The sequence below is a fragment of the Cuculus canorus genome, chromosome 5 (assembly GCF_017976375.1).
Source record: "Cuculus canorus isolate bCucCan1 chromosome 5, bCucCan1.pri, whole genome shotgun sequence".
Taxonomy (NCBI): Eukaryota; Metazoa; Chordata; class Aves; order Cuculiformes; family Cuculidae; genus Cuculus; species Cuculus canorus.
The window spans coordinates 32,584,595-32,605,781 of NC_071405.1; the positions used below are offsets into that span (position 1 = coordinate 32,584,595).

Sequence of the window (21,187 nt, forward strand, 5' to 3'; positions counted from 1 at the left end):
GTTTTTTCGTACTGATCATAAATGAAGTAAAGCATTTTCAAAGTCAACTGAAAATGTGTCTGTAACAGCATAGAATTCCCAGATACTGAAAAAACAGATAGGTGGAACACATCATGGCCAGCACATTTCATTCATCTGGCCTTTTGCAATTTGTGATCATATATCTAGAACACGAGCAAAGATACATTCTTTTAAGTATCTGACTGCAGTTTGGTGATGCAACTTGGAACAGTGAGTGTTGAATTCTGTGTGCAAAATTCATGTTACAGAATGTCAACAGAGGAACCAAAACTTAGTAGTAGTTGTTATAATAGTGTTCTACTTGAAGCTGAATGGGAAAAAAACAGAGGTTTCTTTCAAGCATATTTCTAGTTAAATATTTTCATTTGACAGATAATAATTTAATACGTTATTGTAATTAGTATTTTTTCCACAGGCCAGCCCAACCACACCTACAAAGTTTGGCCATTATTATGACATTTCTAAAACAATGTCTCCAGAAGTGTTTCAGTCCATAAAGTGGCACAGTTTTTACCTTCATGAAGAACTGTCTTTACAGCCTGGAGTGAAAGCATGGTAAGTTGTAATACCACATGCTTGTACTATGCGTTCAAATATTGGCTGCATGGTAGTAGCAAAGGATATTTTTTCACCTACACTTCCTGTGAAGGATCTTGTAGCTGCGCGTGGCTCACACGCAGTGCAGCTGTGGCTCTTGTATCAGTGCTACATGCTGAGACTGACAGCAAAGCTGCTGTGGCACAGAGACAGTTCAGTATACCAACTCCTCAGCCATGGGAGGAAGCAAGTTGGCGAGGACAATTAAGGCAGACATTACTGGGACAGCCTAGGACACAGCTGCATGTTCAGTCCTGCCCTACTGACAGCTGAGTGTGGAGGCCAGAGGAAACTATGACTATCTGTCTGTGAACTACTCCCAGAGCACCATACCCCAGTCAGCTTTCGGGATGTGTGTGTCAGGTGACTATCAGTCTTGGGAAGATATCCGTACGGTTTCTAGGGCTGAGAAGACAGGCCATTCTTGACCTACATAGCTTAGAATGCTATATCAGATTAGTTTATTATGTGACTTTTACTTCTTACATCCTACAGCTTCACCTAAGGAAAATATAAAATACTGTGAATAGAATTACAATCACTAATTATGTCTTACAAAACAACCCTATTTCCAGAGAAAACCATAAACTCTTCTCTGAATGAATAATTTATTACAGTTTATGTCTATCAGTAATGAATTAAAGACCAAGAGAAAATAAGTGACAGTAGCAAAGACTCGTTTTAGCCTGTAGCACACATGTCCATTGTATCTTTCTTGGAGACATTTCAAGTCAAACGTCAAATATGGGCTAGCAATCTCCTTGTTCAGCCCCATCACATAATTTACATAATACCTAGTTTTATAGATCCTAGTGTATAGGGCCAGCTCCTGGAAGCAGTAATACAGAATGCTTTATTGCGATTGATTTTCATTACAGTGCACACAAATATAAAAACCAAGATTTATGAAAGAAGCTCAGTGTGCAGCACCTCTCTTAGACCTGTGGAAAAGCAAAAGACAAGTCTCTTTTGAAGTTTTTTTGTGTTACGTGATAAAATCTCATTGGTTTTTAAAGTAAATTTTTGTGATGTTGTAAAAAAAATATGCAGAGAACTTATTTTTTATTATTTCTATAGTAAATATTTGAACCAACTTTAGTTATATTTTATGCATAATTATATATTTTTTTTAGTAGCAGTGCCATAGAAGATAGGCATGAGTATCTGACAGATAGATTGCGTGTGCTTACATTTTTATTGAGCAATTTAACTCCCTTTCTATCTTTTCTCTAGCTAACTAGAATGTCTCATGACTCTGGGCTTAATTCCACTAACTATATGGGTGTCGAGTATTTGTTCATTTTACATGAAAATCAAATTAACTCATATGTATGGAGTAGGAAATGGACTTTAATGCATTTGATTTTATAAGCCGTGTTTAACTCCGATATTTGCCTTGTGTGCTATCCAGATAAAAGTTCATCACTCTTACCATATGGATTTTATGCTTATTTTTAGTTTTAATTTAATGGAAAGATTAGACTTAGTTAATTCACTTGGCAAATTGTTAGAGCATAGAATGAATAGATGGGGAAAAAGATCAACTGAAGATGGATTTTGGAAGGCTTATCTCCTTTTCTTCTCCCTGCACTCACAACATGGGTCTCCTTCAGGAATACCTTCCTGAGGAAATGAAGGAATTGCATTGTTGGGAGTAAAGGCAGGTACCAAAAGTGACAGACAACCACCATTCTAAACATCTTTTTCCTAGACCACAATGCAATGTCCTAAGGGACAGGGAGGAATAAAGAACACACTGGGAATAGTGAACTCTCAGACAGAAATCTATGGGAACTATGAAGAGGTCTGTACATCTCTCTCTTCATTTACAGTAGAACGTTTGTCTTCTAACTTTGATTATTTTCTTTCCTGACACAAAACACCCTGGTTTTATAGTCCCTGTATTAAAAAGGTTGCATTAGGTCAAGGTTAAGACAAGGTAGGAAGAAGAATGTTTCAGAATTACAGGCTCTGAAATAAAGCATATTTCTCTGTAGAGGAATGGAAGATTTAAGCTTCCCATAATTACAGTCATTAAATTTTGACACGCATTTAAAAAAATAAACCGGATTAGAATCTCATCAGTGAACTGGAGTTTTAAAAACTGGAGTTCTTAAAAGGTGATGGAAGTGGTGAAAAGTTGCTTCTCCTATTACCCCAGACCACAAACTGATCTGCACCTAGCACAGTTAATATCAGCAAATTGGACTACCCAATTTACATAAGGAAAGACCAGATTAGAAAATACCTAAATATTTTCAAGCTGGAACATAATGAAGTTCATCAGTAAAACATAAAGAATTGCCGAAGTTCCACAAAGTCAAAAAGGCCAGAGCAATGCCTGTCTTTAATGAGAGGAGAAGATGAAGGGATCTGTGGGATAACATCAGTGCTTCAAAAGCTACCAGAAAAAATAATATATTCTATTTAGCTTCTGGGGTAGTTTTGCCCAGTCTGTGTTTCCTTTGTTTGCTTATGAGTGTTCTACCAGGATATAGTCAAAAGGCTCTATAATAAAACAGGAAATATTCTCCATTGATAGAGTCTATTGACATATTGAAGAAGGAACATAGACTGGTTCGACAGTTTTCTTTTTGTTGTGTTGATTGTTAAATCCCTATCATCTAAATCAGCTGCCAGTGAGTCAGAGTTGAACCAGAGTAAAGTACCAGGCTTTATCTCGGTGTTGTGTGTGGTAATAGTCTAGTACTAATTTGGCTTGATGTGTGTCCTGGGTATTTTTATTACAGTCATAATGTCAAATTTGGGGAAAAAAATGGAAGGAATAATTGCATGCCGATTACGTGATAGAATTAGAAGTCAAGAAGATTTACATCAGTGATCTGCAATAAACTGTATGGAATTCAGTGAAGACATGCTAAATATCATACTAGTAAGCATAAGTAATTGAACAAATAAAATTGTGTAGCAGATCTCCAGAAGAAGATCTGGGGGTTAACAAGTATCTTGAACATAACATATATTAGCAGTGCTGTGTGATTAATGCTACCAAAACCCATAATTTAAAAAGCATGGAGATGATAAACTGGAATTTAATGTGGAAGACATGCAGATTGCTTCTGTTCTGCTCAGCCATAACAAAGCTGTCCAGTTTTTGATAGCACCCTTCAAGAAAACTCTGGATCAGTTAGAGGAATTTGTGAAGATGGGTGTAGATCTAGAACTGGGATGTATGGCCCATGGTGAAGGAATGGAAGTTCTTAGACAAATCTAAGCAGTGTCTTGAAGCGCGTTAAAAACTGACATACAGAGGATAGTAACTGTTTTTTACTGAAGGTAGGACAAGCAGTAGTGGGCTACAGTAAACTGTAGAAGTAGAAATACAGACTGGAAATGAGATTTTTTTTTTAATGATTAACATGAGAAGAAGTTGCCTTGCAGACACAGGTTGAGAGTATTGTAGAATCTCCATCATTGAAAATTTCTAAGGACAAGTTAGGTAAATATCTGTCAGAGACGGTTTAGATGCAGTTCATCTTGCCTTGGGGCAAGAAGATAGACTACCTGACCTCTTGAGGTCCTTTTCATCCCTATCTTCTGTGATTCTTTAATACACATTAGTCACAGTGTATTAAATCCAATACTAAGTATGAATGTTAGCAATTATTTCACTGCTCTCAAAATGTTTGTGCTTTTGCAGAAACTGACCGGGCTTGTACAGTATTTTTTACAAATATTGTGATGAAATTCTGAAGGAAGCATTCATTTCTCAACAAAAGAAATCAAGATCACAATCCTGTCAGCTTGATTACATTAAAGAAAGTCTATAAAAGGGGAAGGGAAAGGATATTACTTTGTTGGCATTACTGTTCGGGAAATCAATGCAATGCTTCTAGCTTCTAAAGCTAACTTCAATTTATCACAGAGTAGTAAAAAATTTGTTTTCTTTTGATTCACTACACAAGCCAAGTGCAGGGTCCTGCACCTGGGTTGGGGCAGTCACAAACACAAATACAGGCTGCGTGGAGAATTAATTTGGAGCAGCCCTGAAGAGAAGGACTTGGGGGTGCTGGTTGATGAAAAGCTCAACATGAGCCGGCAATGTGTGCTTGCAGCCCATAAAGCCAACTGTGTCCTGAGCTGCTTCAATATAAGTGTAACCAGCAGGGTGAGGGACGTGATCCCCCCGCCCCTACTCCTCCAGAGATCCCATCTGGATTACTGTGTCCAGTTCTTCAGTCCTCAGCACAGGAAGGACATGGATCTATTAGAGCGAGTCCAGAGGAGGGCCGTGAAGATGATCTGAGGGCTGGAGCACCTCCCATATGTTGGAAGGCTGAAAGAGTTGGCATTGTTTAGCCTAGAGAAGGCTCTAGGGAGACCTAGCAGCCTTCTAGTACCTAAAGGGGGCGCGTAGGAAAGATGGGGAGAGGCTCTTTATCAGGAAGTGCAGCAATAGGAGAAGGGGTAATGGTTTTAAGCTGAAAGAGGGTAGATTTAGATTAGATATAACAAAGAATTTTTATTTTTTTTACTGTGAGAGTGGTAAGGCACTGGAACAGGTTGCCCAGAGAAGTCACGGATGCCCCATTCCTGGCGATGTTCAAGGCCGGGTTGGATGAGGCTGTGAGCAGCATGATCTAGTGGAAGGTGTCCATGCCCACTGCAGGGGTTGGAACTGAATGATCTTTAAGGTCCCTTCTGGCCTAAACCATTCTCTGATTCTATGAGATCTTCTGAGGAGAAAGCTCCGCAGAAAGGGCTGAGCGATCTCACCTCACCCCCACCTGAAAGGGGGCTGCAGCCCCTCTGCAGCACACAGCAGGGTTACTCCATTTTCCTGTGCCGATCTGCCACACGTGTAGCCCACTCATACGGCTGCCCAGGGCTTCAGCCACCACAGGCACAACCAAATGGAGTCTTCTCAGATCCCAGCACCTTCTTTCCCTTGTACAGAAACGGCAGATTGTTCATGAAGTGTTCTATAAAATCTTGACTTTTTCTAAGGATTTTAAGTATCTACTGATGGCAGGGGAGTGAATCTAGATGATCTTTAAGGTTCCTTCCAACCCAAACGATTCTATGATACTATGAAGTAATATGAAAGTCACAGTTAACCCCATCCAATAGAAGTCAACAATTTGTATTATATTAGACCTCATCTTTGGTTGCTTAAACATCCCACTGAGAGCTTGCACTAGCCTCTTTTGCTCTGGGTTACAGTGAGCCAGGAGAATGGACATGGTTAGTTAGCAGGTCTCCACTTAGAGGATATAATTTCTTAAACATAAGGTGCTCGGACAATGGTCTTAGATGCGCAGACAAAAAATACACCTGGTCACATAATGCTAATTACCTCTATAACACTGCAAAATCTCTAATTAGTTACACTGACAGTACCACAAAAAAAGCACTGATAGACTGGAAGGAAATAAAAAAATCTTTACAGAAATGACTTAAAATTTAGAAAATCTCTGAAATTATGTTTTTCATCAATTTGATGTATCAAAAGAAGATTGACAGAAAATGTGTTAACATTGAAAGCTGACAAATCCTTCAAAAATGAGGCATTTTTAAGAAAGGGGATAGTTTGGGAATTTACATTAATAGGCTTTGTATTACGGGATATTTGTGAAATATTTCATTACTTCTAAAGAGTATACTTTGCAACATATGTATCAATAAAATCATTTCTGAATGAAGTTTTCTCTTACATCATGTAAGAGTGCAGACCAAAATCAGTAATGTGGGGGTTTTGTTTTTTTTTATTCTAAGAATGTTTTGCTTTTGGCACTAATACAGAGGCTGAGGAGGAAGTGGAAACTGATAGTTCTGTCTAGTGTATAATTTTCCATAAGTAAATGGTATTGTTGTTGGATGATACTTCTTTGTAGTATCAGAATTCACAAAAAAATTAGGAATTAGCAGGGGAAAAAAAGAAAAACTTCTCCCTCATCTCAGAGTGTTTCCATTCCATATGTTTGTAATGTGGCAGAACACAGCATAGTGTAAGTACAAGCTGAAATAAATTGGTATAGTATTGTAACTGCAACTATTGAAGAGACGCCTTACGTCGTCATGGGGAAAGTGTACCTAACCCAGCACACAGGTTTGACATTGAGGTCATGAGCTATGTCTTCTGCAGTGATGAGCTAGTAATTGTAAAGAAATAATTTAGAAGCTCAATATATTTTTTATTGCACGTTTTTGATTAAATTGTCATGTGTACTTGTGAGAGCAAGGTGTTCCCTAAGTGTTGTCAGTTATGGGGGGTAGGGTATCTGTTTTCTTGACAGAGACTTTTATATATATGATACTTAACGTTCCTCAAAGAGTGAACTTAATATGTAACTTTTTAGATGCACCTAGAATTCACCTTGTTGACCAGCTACGCTTTTCCCTTTCTTTTCCAGTTAAGAGGATGAAAAACTTTGGAGGCCTTTGGTTTCGTTTTTCCTCCTGGAAATTTAGAACAGTTCTTTTCCCTCACCCTTCTTTTCTTCAGGAAGGGGTAGGGAACAAGAACAACAATCATTTGCTCTCCTTCCCTTTCACTGCCCAGGGATGTAAAAAGAACAGATTATGCAGTTAAAGCAGAAAGTATGCAAGAAAAGTAATACTATGTTTTCCTGTACAGTTTATACTCTTCTGACAGAGACAGCAAGCATAGTGAACATGTATTTTACAGTCCTTGGAAAAGACAGTGCTGTGTCCTTTTAATAAGCAAGATTCTTTGTATGTTTTCTGGCATAAGAACCATGTATGTGTAGAAAGGACCAAATCACCTTGGTATTGTACTTCTCTAGCATCACATTAAGAAACCTATTATATTTAAACTGTTCTTCAGTGAGTGAACTGTCTCTGTAATTGTAGCTAATGTAAGTTGCAAGAAAATTACAGTGCTTCCCTTGCAAGATCAGAGATGAAGAGGCTTTATTTGGGCCAGAATCTCTTGACCCTTTTTAGAAATCATGTGTATCTATCACTACGTCACTGTGTTCCTATCCAAACAAACGTTTGGCTTCTTTATGGATTTGCAAGGAAAGGAGATTCTTTGAGTGCTTAGGCAGAACTAAGTTATTGACTGGCCTTTTACTTTGCAATTAGAGATCAGATTTGGAGGCTATATCCATCAATGTTCACCTTAAAGTTTGGATCAATCTTTCTTTTCTTTCCTGTGTTTTTGCACACATACATGTATCTGCTTTTTGATGAAGAGAGGTGAGAAGTATTGTGTTTGCTCTCCTTTGTGTAGTCCTGATACCTGATGCCTAAATTAAATTACAGAGCCTGCTTTTGGATAATCACTCAAGGTGGGCAGAAGTTCATTGTCCCATGGTAAACATTAATTGAAAACAGATTGGGAAGTCGTTCTCCTAAAGGAAGTGGTTATGGGACTGAGTGTTTGGTGCCAAAAGAAGGCATAAACCTTCTTCTTCTTATCTCATTATTTTTTATGTTAGGGAAGGGCAGGTATGTCCTGGTCCTGGTGCTGGGACCAGGTTAACAGGGTTGCACAGCTGACAGCAACTGTTTCTGTTGTTGTTGCTAGGATATTCTCCTGTCCTTTTTGTTGCTTTTCTAAAGCTGGTATTTAACAGGAAGGCAGAAACATCCTCTGTGATAACTCATTGCAGAAAGGGCTTACTTTCTACTCCTCTACTTCTGTCCTGGTTGTTCAGTTGCAATTACCAAAAGAGAAAGTTTAATTGTCAAGGAAACTAAAATGATTAAGCTTTGGTTTGTGAATACGGTTTAATAAGTTTTACCTCAAGAATGTATGTGCTTTTGAAAAAGGATACATCTAGAGTCTAGATTTACAGATAAATGTAGATAAAACAGGTTTAACTGTCGTGCCTAATGGGATCTCCTTATACATAATAAGGTTATTTGTCATATCCTTGATAACCTAACCTTTGTTAACTGCTTAGAAACTATCAACAGAGAAGTCAGAGGCTTCGTTGTAACCAGGATACCTTCTTGCCAGCTCCTGCTTTATCCATTACTAAATTGCTAAACAAAAAAAAAGAGTAAAGAAGGAATTGTTTAAACTCATTATCAGAATTAAATGGTGTTTAGTAACCAAGCCAAAAAAAGACTAGGAATTGGAAAATAAGAAATATCATATTTCCTTCCTTAAATATCATAACAAACATTGCCAGAAGGATAATGCAACTTGGTTTTATAAATAGTATTTCCACAATATTTTCATAACCTCATTTACATAGCATGGTTCAAGTAAGCCATTAGTATTTTAGCAAGAATTAGGAAAATACTTGCTTTTACATTTAAAAAAAAAAATCTATATGCACATTATTTTCTTTAATACTTTCTTTGCTGCAATTCTTTTTCTGATGGATTGATTGATTGAAGATCTCTTTTATTTGTTTGTCTTAATGTTGGGACCCTTTAGTTCTGCTAATGCTTTAGATATTCTATGCTTTTATCCACTAACTTTTAAAAGCAAGTCAGTAAAAAATCAGAAATTGACAAGTATTGTGATTGCAGCATATTGTGTGACATGCTTATAGATAGCATGGTAATACTCGTAAGCAAAGTAAGTGATTGGTACACAAACTTGAAAACACTTCTTTGTGGTGACAAAGACCACAGTTGTGTTTTCGGGTTTCCCATACTGTGTTCCTGGCTATAGTTACAAGGTAGTTGCAAACTCCTTCCAAAAGGATACACAAGTGCTTCTGATTGTTGTGAAGTGCTGCAGATGCTCTTCAGCTCTGGCAAAACTGGGAAGAAATCACAACACAGTGTAAGCAGCAAGGGTTGTGTGTGTTGCGATTATGGGAAGACAGAGAGAGTTAAGACATTTTGGCTAGAGTGGACACTAAAGCCCTCTTGCCCTCAGCTTAACCTGTAAACAGATGCAAGACAGTATAGGTAGAACATTGAATAGCCATTCGTTTTGCAAGTAACCACTAGGAAAGGAATTGACTTCATAAGCAAAAATTTGCTCGCTCTTTTCTGTTTGAAATGCTCTTTTTCATATAACAAGGTAGATTTTACACGTTAAACCTCATGTTGTTATATATATTGCTAGTTATTTTTAGTTATAATATTCATAGAGTGTGTAAAGTTATTAAGGTATATTGGTATAACCAGTAGTCTTCTAGGATACTAAAACTGAAAGCAAATAAATGGAATTTAATAAGGAAACTCTCCCTTTTGTTTATATCCAGGAAGTGTCGTAGTACATAGTTGTACAACATTGTACGTATGTACAAGTGTCTCTTACTGTTTTCTGATGTTGAGTATTTCAAAACTCAAAATTATATTATGACTATATGACTTCTTTTATTGTAGATCTTGTTAAATATATTGAGGAGTTGGTATTTAAAAGATGTGTAGATGTGGTGCTTAGAGAGATGGTTTAGTGGTACGTATGAAAGTTTTTTTTAACAGAAGGTCAACTTTGTTCATCAGGGCATTGACTAGATGGAATAACGATTGGGTAGCTCTTTGTTCAGTTACAGAAGATTAGTACTGTGCTGTGATCGTTTCAATTTTAAGTTGCTACATTAAATCATTAATCTTCTAGAGGTAAGTGAGCCTGACATAATTAAGTTTTCTTAATATCTAGAGATTTTAGTTTTTCACTAAATATCTGAGTGCTGAACTAGTTAACATGAAGCAATCACAGCTGCTTTTAATGTCAACTTTATTGGAAGAGGGATGCATGTTCTATTCTATGACATTTTTTCCTGTATGATAGTTTTGGACTGAAAGCTCTATCTGTTTGTATTTATTTTTAATATAGTTGTTAGAAACATAGAGAAGACCATTAAAATGTATTACTAAACTATTTCTTCTTACCAACAGTAATATAAACAGTGCTTACACAAGGCTGCTTCAGTCCGTTCAGAGGATCATTTGCCAGGAGGGATTTGACGGCTCTGATCCCCAGGTACTGAGTACCCTCATACTCTTCTGTAATCCTATAACTGAGGTTGTTTTCTGACTTTTCAAGGGTGGCACAAGAACGTCTTGGACAAAGTAACAAGGAACAAGTATTAAGTGTTGCTAAAGGAAACAAGCAAAGTAAATAGAAATTGTGGTTCCTATTTAAAGTGCATTAGGAGTTTTTACCTGTTACAGACATGCAGGCGATGCAAGAAAGAACTGTGGGCTAACATTAGTAAAATTAGTATTCTGTGCAATTAGCTAATAAATGAACTGCCAAATACAACATAATTAAGCAGTACACATTTTTCCCTACAGTATTTTTTTCCAACTACTGCCTTAGCAATAATGTGTTTAAGTCTCTTGACACTAAACATTTAATCTTAAGCTTTTGGATTTTTTCAGTGTTGTTTTAACAGAGTTGAGTGAATTTGTTAATTAATTAAACTGCATCTTTACACAGCAAGTATTGAAACACAAGTAAAGGAATAAGAATGCTATTTCAACTTTACAAATGCAAACAGCTTACCAGACTTCTAAACATCTCCATATCTTTAGAGGTCATACTGTGGGTAATCAAAAACATTTTCAGCCTAACATTGTAGACTCAAAGCCCATCTCTAATTTGAGCATTGCTGTATCTGTTATTCTTTGTTGTATTCAGTAGTATGTGAGTCCTTTAGAGCTGCTGCAAATAAAAATAAATTAAATATATTGATACTTAATTGATAGGTTTTATTGTTGTACAATAGAAATGTTACTGCAGTAGAAGTTAATTAGCACAGATGCTGGAGAACTGCAAAGAATATAATACAAGGATATGTACTATTACTAGTTGAATATCTTAAAAATCTCCATTTGCAGGGAGAATAATGTCAGAACTGATGTTTTTGTGTCTAACAGTTTGTAGAAAGTAACCTGCACAGAACACTTGTGTGTAAATTAAGGTTGTTTATGCTCAGTGTTTAGTCTCTGCTGAGATTTATGAGTGAGCTTGCCTTCACTTTAGTGGCAGTGCCAGTCTGAAGAAGTAAATTGGTCCCTGACAGGCACCTCTCCCCACTTGCTGTGGTAGCCATGGTAACAGGCATGTCATCCTATGGTATGGCACCGTGCGCAGAGATGTTCCTACCGCATGGTGACAGGTCCTGTGGAAGCCCGAGAGCTTGCTGGCTGCAAAGAGCAGCACTGAGCAAAACAAACACCCTGCCAGCCTTCAGCCAGCAAACAACCTCCTACTGAAGCGATTAGACTGGTGTTTCTTATTTTTCTTACAATTTAGGCCTGATGGGAAAATAGCATCTTTGAATATTCCTGAATTTTTTAAGAAAAGAAAAGAAAAGAAAAGAAAAGAAAAGAAAAGAAAAGAAAAGAAAAGAAAAGAAAAGAAAAGAAAAGAAAAGAAAAGAAAAGAAAAGAAAAGAAAAGAAAAAAGAGAAAAGAGAAAAAGAAAAGAAAAGAAAAGAGAAAAGAGAAAAGGAAAAGAAAAGAAAAGAAAAGAAAAGAAAAGAAAAGAAAAGAAAAGAAAAGAAAAGAAAAGAAAAGAAAAGAAAAGAAAAGAAAAGAAAAGAAAGGAAAGGAAAGGAAAGGAAAAGAGTTGATCAGCGTCAATATTTTTTTGCTTGCAAGCAAGGAAGAATTAAATATCGCAGATAGTTATTTTCTATTACTAGTGTCAACAAAGGAAAACCAGAATTTTAACTCAGGTGAATTTAGAAGTATATGTGTGCTAAATTACATCTTTAAGTTTCTGAGGTGAAGCTTTAAAAGTTTGAAAAAGAGTCCTTTTTCAAGCTAGTTTATGCATCAAGAAAGCCATTAGTGCTTGCATAGTTCTTTGTTTTTTCAAGAGAGATAATGCATATGATTTCCTGGAGCAGTAGCTGTCTTTAAGATTCCTCTTTTCCCCATGTGCCATCTGGGCGCACTTAAATTTTGTACATTCAAAGCAGTATTTAAGACCTACCTCTTAAAAATATGTCCAGCATTGAATTAAGTTATGGCCCAGAACACACCATGGATCATTTTATCTTCCAAATCTATGAAAAATTCTCCTCTCTTGACTGAACTCTCAGAAATACTTCAGAAGTAGCCAGATAGGAAGACAGAGTGAGGACAAGCCTGTGTTCTTCTGCACTTATGTCCTTTCTTGTATATAATAATACAAGCTTCTGAGAAGTTTGTGTATGTATGCTCTTCCCACCCCTAAACAATCCTTTCCACTTGGGAAGGTCTCCTTGGCTGTGGCTTTCATGAATTTTAGAGAAAACTGCAAGGGCCAAAATGTGACTGGGAGATACTGAACTTTGAACAGATTTATTTACTGACTTTAAAGAGATCCATTAATCCCTGTCTGTGAAGGACAGAAGCCGATGCCATTAGCACTTTATTTTTCGTACTGTGAAGTATAATCCCTCCAAAATCGCTAGACTCTGGAGGTGTAGAAAAGTGTTGCTTGTTGGATCTGGATTCAAAGGAAAAGTTTAACTTTACAAGTAAAACATTCAGATATTTTTGGTGACTTTCACATCAATATGCCAAAGATACTTGGACTTGGTACTCCTTTATATTGGCTCCTCTTTATCCAGTATCTGAAGAGTGTTCTGGAGAAAAGTGAGCAGAGTGTGACTCACCCTAGCTGACAGATTTGACAGGATTAGGAACATTAGTTAGAGGGTTTGTATACCTCTGATAAAATGGTTCAGCATCTCTAGGACCATATGATTAGTTAACATTAATGTTTTATAGACCCATCTGTTGTTGGCCATAATAGATAAATATTTTTTTACTGTCCTGCATGACTCTGTAGGCCTTACGATCACAATTATTCCTGGTTTTGAGGTACTGCGCTACAGAAAAGTTTTGTTGAAGTTAACCATAACCTGTTCATTCACACTGACTTCAACATCTTTGCCAAGAACTATTTGGAAATTCAGTGTCTGAATGACTTGTAACCTAGAAATACGAGTATCAGTTTTACCTCCTTTAGAAACTTCCTTGTAACTCTTTACTGCTGATCATTAAGTATAAATCCTTCATAAACTAAGCATTGATTTAAGTCATGCAGAATAGCATTGGTTTGTTTCAGAATTGTTTTGTACATTTTGGAGCTCAAGTTGGATTACATTCAGAGTAGTAAAATTGGAGGGGATTGGGTTTTTGTTTGCTTGGAGTTGAGTTTTTTAATTCTTCATGATCAGAATTCTTGCTGCCAAAGCAATCCAAATAATGACAGTATGAAGATCGAGTGGGATATCTAAAAAAATGTCATCCTGCTTTGTACTGCAGACTTGTTGTCACAGAATATTAGACTTATGCTTTTCTTATATATTAAACTGTTTATGATGGCCTTGTAGGTCTGACAGAATTATACTAGTAGAAATAATTTTAGTGGCCAAAACAAATACATCTGATATTACCTAGTGTTTTAATAGCTTTATATTTTACAACTGTTATGATTTAATATTGTGAAACAAGCTTGTGTTATCCTTCGTCCAATAAGAGAACTGATACTCTGATAATTTTGTCTCAAGTGTTTTTACTGTTCTTCATAAGAAAAAGTATTTTTCTCATTACAGAACTTTCTGTAAGTTTTATGTAAGTTTGCTCTGAAATTTTGAAGTACTAGAACTTTTTCTCCACATGATCAATACCCATTTTTTCTGGGTAAAATAGTTTTCTTAAATGCCTGATTTTGTACTGTTTCTTAAACACACATCAAGAAATTTATTGGTCTGCTCCAACTATAAGCCACTAAAAAATATTAGACTAGCTTCAATTTTTCCTATTATTTTTAAAACTCTGAACATCTGAGTCACAGAAAATTCAGATTGTGTCATATTGTCCTGTGCTATGATCCAGATCTTCATAAGATAGTGTAAAAAGTTAGCTTTACATAAGTAAAGCCTAAATACCTGCAAAGCCTGAGACTGAAGATTCCACCAGAGTTAAAACATGTATCGCTTTCATGAAGGCTGTAAGTGAATTGGCAGATAATTTCACTGTGTAAGCCAGGAGAGCTGGATAAATACAGAGCTATGTGGTGCTAACTGTTTCACAATTTGGGCTGTCTACCCAATATGGAGAAGGATTTGTAAGAGTAGCCTCTTGTCCCCTCAAAACCTTTCCTCTGAATTTCCAGAACAGCTGTGCAGTGCTTTGTGCTTGATTGTTACTGTTAATTTCCGCTGCAATTCAGGATAGTGGAAATGAATCTCTATAGTTTATCAATGCACTTCACTGTAATGAAAAACACCAGGAAGGTTTTTATTTATCTAAACTATTTTTTTACATCCATATATATGTATAAAACCTGGCCTTCAAGTATGACCGCTGAACTCTAGAAATGTATCTTGATCGCCTTGTGCAGCAGGTCTTTCAACAAGAGTGCGTATTGTCTCTCGCTCAGCTAATGATAGCAAATATACCTAAAAATCTGCTCAAAGATCGCAAGGAAAGGTCACATCGAATAAGCAGAAATGAGATTTGTCATTACGAGAGACGACATTTTACTTTGCATGAACAAATTACAACTTTGCCTTCATAACCCACCCCTTCAGAAAGGGGCTTTATCTTAGTCGCTGCCTCTGCTGGATGCTCTTTTGCCAGGATACTGTCTGTGAGAGAGTAACACACAAGACCATTTAGGATTTTGCATGTCAAAACTGCTTAGATTCTAGAACCCAGTAGCTAACTAAAGCAGATCCAGAAACACTCATATCAAGGACTTTCAGAAAGGTGTAGTCCTTAAGAGACAATTTTCTGATGTCTCTGTCAGGCACTGTTTGTCCATAGCTGTGGATAAACCTTTCTTCATTAGTTGGAAGGGGTTGACAGGAATGTAGATGCGACTTCTGAAACAGAAAAGCAGCTGTGCGTTGGCAAGGTGGGTCGCTGACCTTACTCATTTAGCAGTAGAAGAAAAAGTGAAACTGAAGCCAGCAGGCTGAATTATCAGGATATGAAAGTGCACAATAGAAAGTAAAAAATACAGGAAAAGTGCTTGCTTACTTCTCTGGCCCTTCCAACAACCTTCTTAGAGTTGGGAGATTGTTTTACATGGTTTTGAAGGCAGCGATGGAGGGGAGAAAGGACGTGAAAAATTATAATCTTGGTTTTTCTGTCAGAATATACTTATGTGTAGCTGATTACAAAATGCAAATTAGGTTTTAGTATTTCCATGCTCTCGTACGCTTGTATTGCTTATCTGGCATAGCATAATATCCAGTTGGTGAAAAGAAGTGCGATTCCATTTGTAATTTTTATCAAGATCCTCTGAGATTAAGTTATGATTACTTGAACTATGTGATTATTATGGATATGAATTCTATAAATTGTACTTTTTTTAACATCTGCATTACATTACATTTTCCTCTTAATGTTTAAAAAATAACAAGTGGCTTTTTTTTTCAATAGAAAAAACAGAAGAATATTTTGCGGATAGGAATTCAGAGTCTGGGTTCCATGTTGTGGGGTGACGACATTTGTAGCAGTTATACTCCAGAAGATATTCATAGCCTTACAAAATTTCTGTATGTTCTCCGTGGCCTCCTCAGAAAGTCTCTATCAGCCTGCATAATCACAGTGCCTGCTCATCTTATCCAGGTAGGAATGCTGTCTTTGCTGTATTTCATAGCTGACATATCAGTTAGCAAAAATTCAAAGTTTGTGGTAAGAAAGTAGATGCAATTTTGGACACTTTGAAAACTCTTTTTGTTCAAGGGGCAAAGTTAAAACATAACTTCACTGTAGTGTTTTGGTCTTCATTCATCTGCAAATGAACTTTATTAGCAAAAGCTAAAATGTAGACAGTCTTTTTTTCTGCAAATGGTAATGTAGCTTAGAAAAGCAAACAGTATTCACATGAACAGAGAACCTATAATTTGGGGTATTAATTTGATTTTATTGTAGTAAAAAAGTATTGGGTAAGACCTCATATTATGCAAAATGTTTTCATAGTAGATGAATTTATCGTTAGATTAAATCCTGTATTTAGGTAAGTACATCACTATCACTTACATATTGCATTTCGTAAGGGTGTTTGAATACCTACGAATGTTATTTATCTAGATACCTGATGCACTTACAGCTTCAAAAATAAAGAAACTTGATTTTCTAGCATTACTGTTGTAATCAAAAGTGCGTGAATATTACTCTTGCAGTGCAAACCTCAGTCTCCTTACTTTGCTGTTTTGAAATGTTAGATGTCAGTTTTCCTTCAAAAAGCTTGATTATAAAATGTAATGCAATTAATAGAATTTGTGAATGTAGAACTAACATACTTCTTTTTTCACATTGGAATTACCTGTCCGTAGCTAGGGCATACAATGCTGTTCATTTTACTCTTTTTTTTACATATTATGTCAATAAAAGATATGGTTATGTTTTAGAGAAGTAGTCCAAAAGAATCTCTAAGAAACAAACTGAAAGACAAAATTTTTTGGTTGTTGCAAACTTACCTGAGAATTTGATTTTGGTTTTGTGTTTATAAATGCCATATAAATCAATTCCTATGGAGTTAGGATTGAAATTATATCATTACTTAAATATTTTTTTTTAATTTTGGCAGAATTGTTGTCAGTACATGCTAGAATATTCTGACTTTTTAAAAAAGAAACATTATTTCTAGAATTTTTGCCTAGCAGCCTTAAACAAATGAGAGCATGATTTTTTTTTTAAATTGGGAAACTTCACATATCCTTCTTTAATCACTAAACTACGGAGAAAACTGTCATTAAGAGGAGCAAAGCTGCTGAGGGTTCCTTATACCCTACATTACTCAGTTCCCAGAGCCCTGCTGTGTAGTTGTTCCACTCTCCAAGAAGCCTGTTAAAGAGCCCCTGAGAGCATGTGTACAGCCCTCCATGTTAATAGTTAATTGGTGAGGATGGCAAGATGAGAGGACAGCTGAACATGTGGTCTCTCAGGCTCAAGCCGTAGACAGACCTTTAGTTATAATAACAGCAGCTGCTCACATTCTCAACCCAGCTACTCGCCATTCTGTTGCTGAGGGTTCTTGCTGGATTAAAAAAAGTGAAGAAAATATCTTTTCTTTCCAAGAGCATAAGAGAAGGGGGGGTGTTTTTTTCCAAGTGCATTTCTGTATATGTTTTTAATTTGTTCAGAGTGAGTTCAAGCATATGCTTGCATCTTATACTGAAGGCATAGAAAATGCACACTGTTTTTCTGAGGATGTAGTAAATTCCACACTTATTCCCTGAACTACTGTTTCTGTATTGTCTATGTTAACTTTTGCCTCCCAACTGTATTTATTAGGAGGTCTACAAGTAAACTCTACTCATTAATAATTTCCATGAAGGTAAATATAAGTTCAAAATCACATTTTAATCAATATTTTGTCTGCATAACATATACAGAAAAATAATTTCTCTTTTACCTGCTTTGCCTTGAAAAAATAGATTTTTAGGAGTAAGTCATAACGTGTCTTGTCTCTGTCAGTCCCCAGTACTGGTTACTCTAGCGAAGAAGAAAAAAAACTCTCCGTTGCTAGTACTGATTTTCAACAGGGACCATGTCTTTCCAACCCAGACTACTTATATTTTTTGTATGTAGTATATGAGTAATGCATATGTATATGTATATATAGTTTGAGATTCGTTTCTTTTATATATTTTACCAAATACTTCACATGTTGTACTGTGACAGGGAGTTTACATTTTAAATCTACCTGGTTTCTTTCTTTTTCAGAAGGTTTAATTTTGCCTTTACTTTCTATAAATCATATCTTTGTTCTTAGTTGATAACACGGTGAGACGAGGCTCTCTATTTTGTCTTTTCTGTATTCTGGTGGTTTGGTATTTTTTTTCATAGTACCTCCTAATCTGTTTTTAAACAGCCACTTTTTGTTTAGTTGTATTTTACCTTTTACAGTAATATAATGCAACAATACTATTATTGTTTGCTCATTTTCTCTACATTCCAGTGTCTGCTTTGTCTCTTTTATGACTACTGAACATTAAACAGTGATTTTGTTCTTGATGCTTTTCCCTCTGTGGTACACATCCACCAATGTGGTTCTTTCATTATTCCAGCTATTCATTGTCTTGGATTTAATAACTTTGAATTGCATTTATCCAAAGATGATGCTCATTCAACCAGGTTGATGGGACACTGAATGTCTTCACAGTCTTCTGTAAGGCTATATTTTGGTAAAAGACACGAATTTACAAGAGATCTGATTGTGTACAGAGTTTTTTTCAGAATGATTTATAGTAGTCCACTGAAGAACACAGATGTGTTTTATTGATGAAACTTCTAGTGCAAACAGTGCATGAAAAAAAAAAGAATTTTGTCAACCACAAAAATAGAAATACATTATTCTGGAAGAAGATTTCAAGAAAATGACACTAAAAACTTATCCAATTATGAATTTTATTCAGATGGTGTGTGACAAGTTTTACTTGATTGATATTTTCTACTGATTGAACATACTCTTATCTTACAGTGTCTGTCAGGTAATAAATATTGAGATACTTAAAAGTATGATTAAAATAGTTGATGGAAGGTTACTTTTCAAGCCTTTCTACTGCTTCTTGAAAATGCATTGTGCCTATGAAATTAGATGGTGCATTTGAAAAGGGGAAATTACTTCCATTTTTTACATCTAGCATTGATCAAGGAGGGCAGGCTGAAGAGGGATTTCATTTGTTGTTACACTTTCCAAATTCAAGGACTATTATAAAAACAAGTAAGGGCTCTTAATAATCTGTACGTTTTAGTACTTAAAAAAAGAACAGTGTCTTTTTGTGCTACAGAGTGTGACTTAAAGGACTTTGATGTCACACTTTTATACTTGTAAACAGTCTAAATTAGAATTTTAAATATTTTCCTATTGTATTTTCTTCTTTAATTACTAGAAATCATTGGAAGATCAAAAAAAAAATCTGTCCCCCAAAATACTAAATAACGTTGATAATTCTGTTCCTGGTTTTCCCAATTTTGTATCGCTTAAATATTTTTTGAGTAGATTATTATTTTCATTGAGAGAAAGTGTAACACTTCTGTTAAAGCCGTCCTTTATTCTGATCTTGAAGCTATGTTACTGGTAAGGACTAACAACCATATTAGTCAGCATGTACCAAGGGAAATTAATTGACTAATGAAAAGTCAGTATGAATAAGTCTTGTTATAGAAACTGTCCTCAGAGTCTGAAGTTCTGTTTAGCAAGGTATTTTCATTATTTCATGCAGTATGTTGAAAAATTAATTTCCTACAATATTAATGTTTTGATACTTTGAATTCACTGAAGTGCATAAGTTACTGTATGTTTCAGTGTAGAAAAATTCAGAAACAAACCTTTTCACATTCATAGCCTTCTATGTTCACACTGAGTAATTTATCAGCTAAACTCGAAGTCAAGCAATAGAGTGCTTTAGAATCCATTGCTAATGTAGGATTGGAAGATGTGAACTGCTATAACTTGTGAATTTCTCAGTTTGAAATCTTTATTTCTGTTACAAGAACTAAGTGATTGCCTGCCTTAGAATTATAACTTCTGAGAGTTCACAATGAACTCTGAAATGCTGAATAACCTTCAAATGTTTTTGATGAAGTAGTCACTGTGCACAAATTTGTATTGACATCAAATATCATGTAGTTTGTATATCATAATTAAGCATGCTTTTAAAATTCTCTGCAAATTAGAAAATATGAAGATAAAATGGCTTTTATGTTTTCTATATTGGGGATTTTTACTTGCTTCTTAATGAAGCATGATGTTTTCTGTTGCACTTGAGAAATACAGTTTAACAACCATACGAGGAAATAATGGGAGTCATGAGGTTATAGCAGGTATTATTGGGTTATTCATATAGTTCTTAGATATGAATATCCAGGTTTGGATATTGTAAACATTCATAGAAGTACCTTTAAAATTGTGAACAAGTAGGAAGCTCAGAGTATACAATTCAAAATTTAAATAGAGAGACAGTAATTTTGTTTTCAGTTTCTGTTGATGTTGATAGTATTTGCTAATCAAGTGACAGAAGAAATAGAAATATTTCATTTTTTCATAGCATAAGTTTATGGTTTCCAACAGGCTGTATTCTAGCTCTGCTACTTCTGATTTGGTAACAACCAGCTATTTCAAAAACAAATACAGTACATCTGAAGCATGTTTTTATACCCACATGTTAATTGTCTTTCAACAGACCTAACTGTATTATGATGAACAGTCACATTGTATGTTAAAATTGCATACCTAAAATAGCCTTCTCATTTAATAAATTTACACTTTAGAAGGACACTATGTACACGTCCTTATCACCGTCACATTGACACACTGTCTTTTAATCCAAAAAAATCATTTTTCAGAAGTGGATACTTTAAGCTGTAAAAGTTAAGGACTATATGAAATGTTACAGTTTTATTTTACCTTTGATGTATATAATCTGAAAATACGGCTATGGAACCGTACAAAAATTAGCTAAGATTTAGAACTAAATCTTTCAACTGCAATGTTAGACCTAAATAGTTAAATATCCCATCACAGTATGGAGATAGTCATCTGTTCAAGCATATGGAATCTTTTGGCTACTGGACTAAGTAGTTAATATAATGCCCAGTGTCCAGACATGGACACAACTGTTATGGAAGCAGAAGGGAAGAGGCTCATGTATTGAGCCCATTTGGACACTGATAAGTAAAGATTAAAAGAGTCACTTTAAATAATGCA

General features: G+C 35.6%; 1 protein-coding gene across 1 annotated transcript in view; it reads left to right on the forward strand.

Annotated features, from left to right (window-relative positions):
- The window catches only part of ELP4 (elongator acetyltransferase complex subunit 4), a 150,637-nt gene that overhangs the window by 35,924 nt on the left and 93,526 nt on the right, over positions 1-21,187 (forward strand). The window contains exons 5-7 of the mRNA XM_054066876.1: positions 437-576; positions 10,414-10,498; positions 15,910-16,098. Coding sequence (XP_053922851.1) covers positions 437-576; positions 10,414-10,498; positions 15,910-16,098 — 414 coding nt within the window. The remainder of the gene's footprint in view (positions 1-436; positions 577-10,413; positions 10,499-15,909; positions 16,099-21,187) is intronic.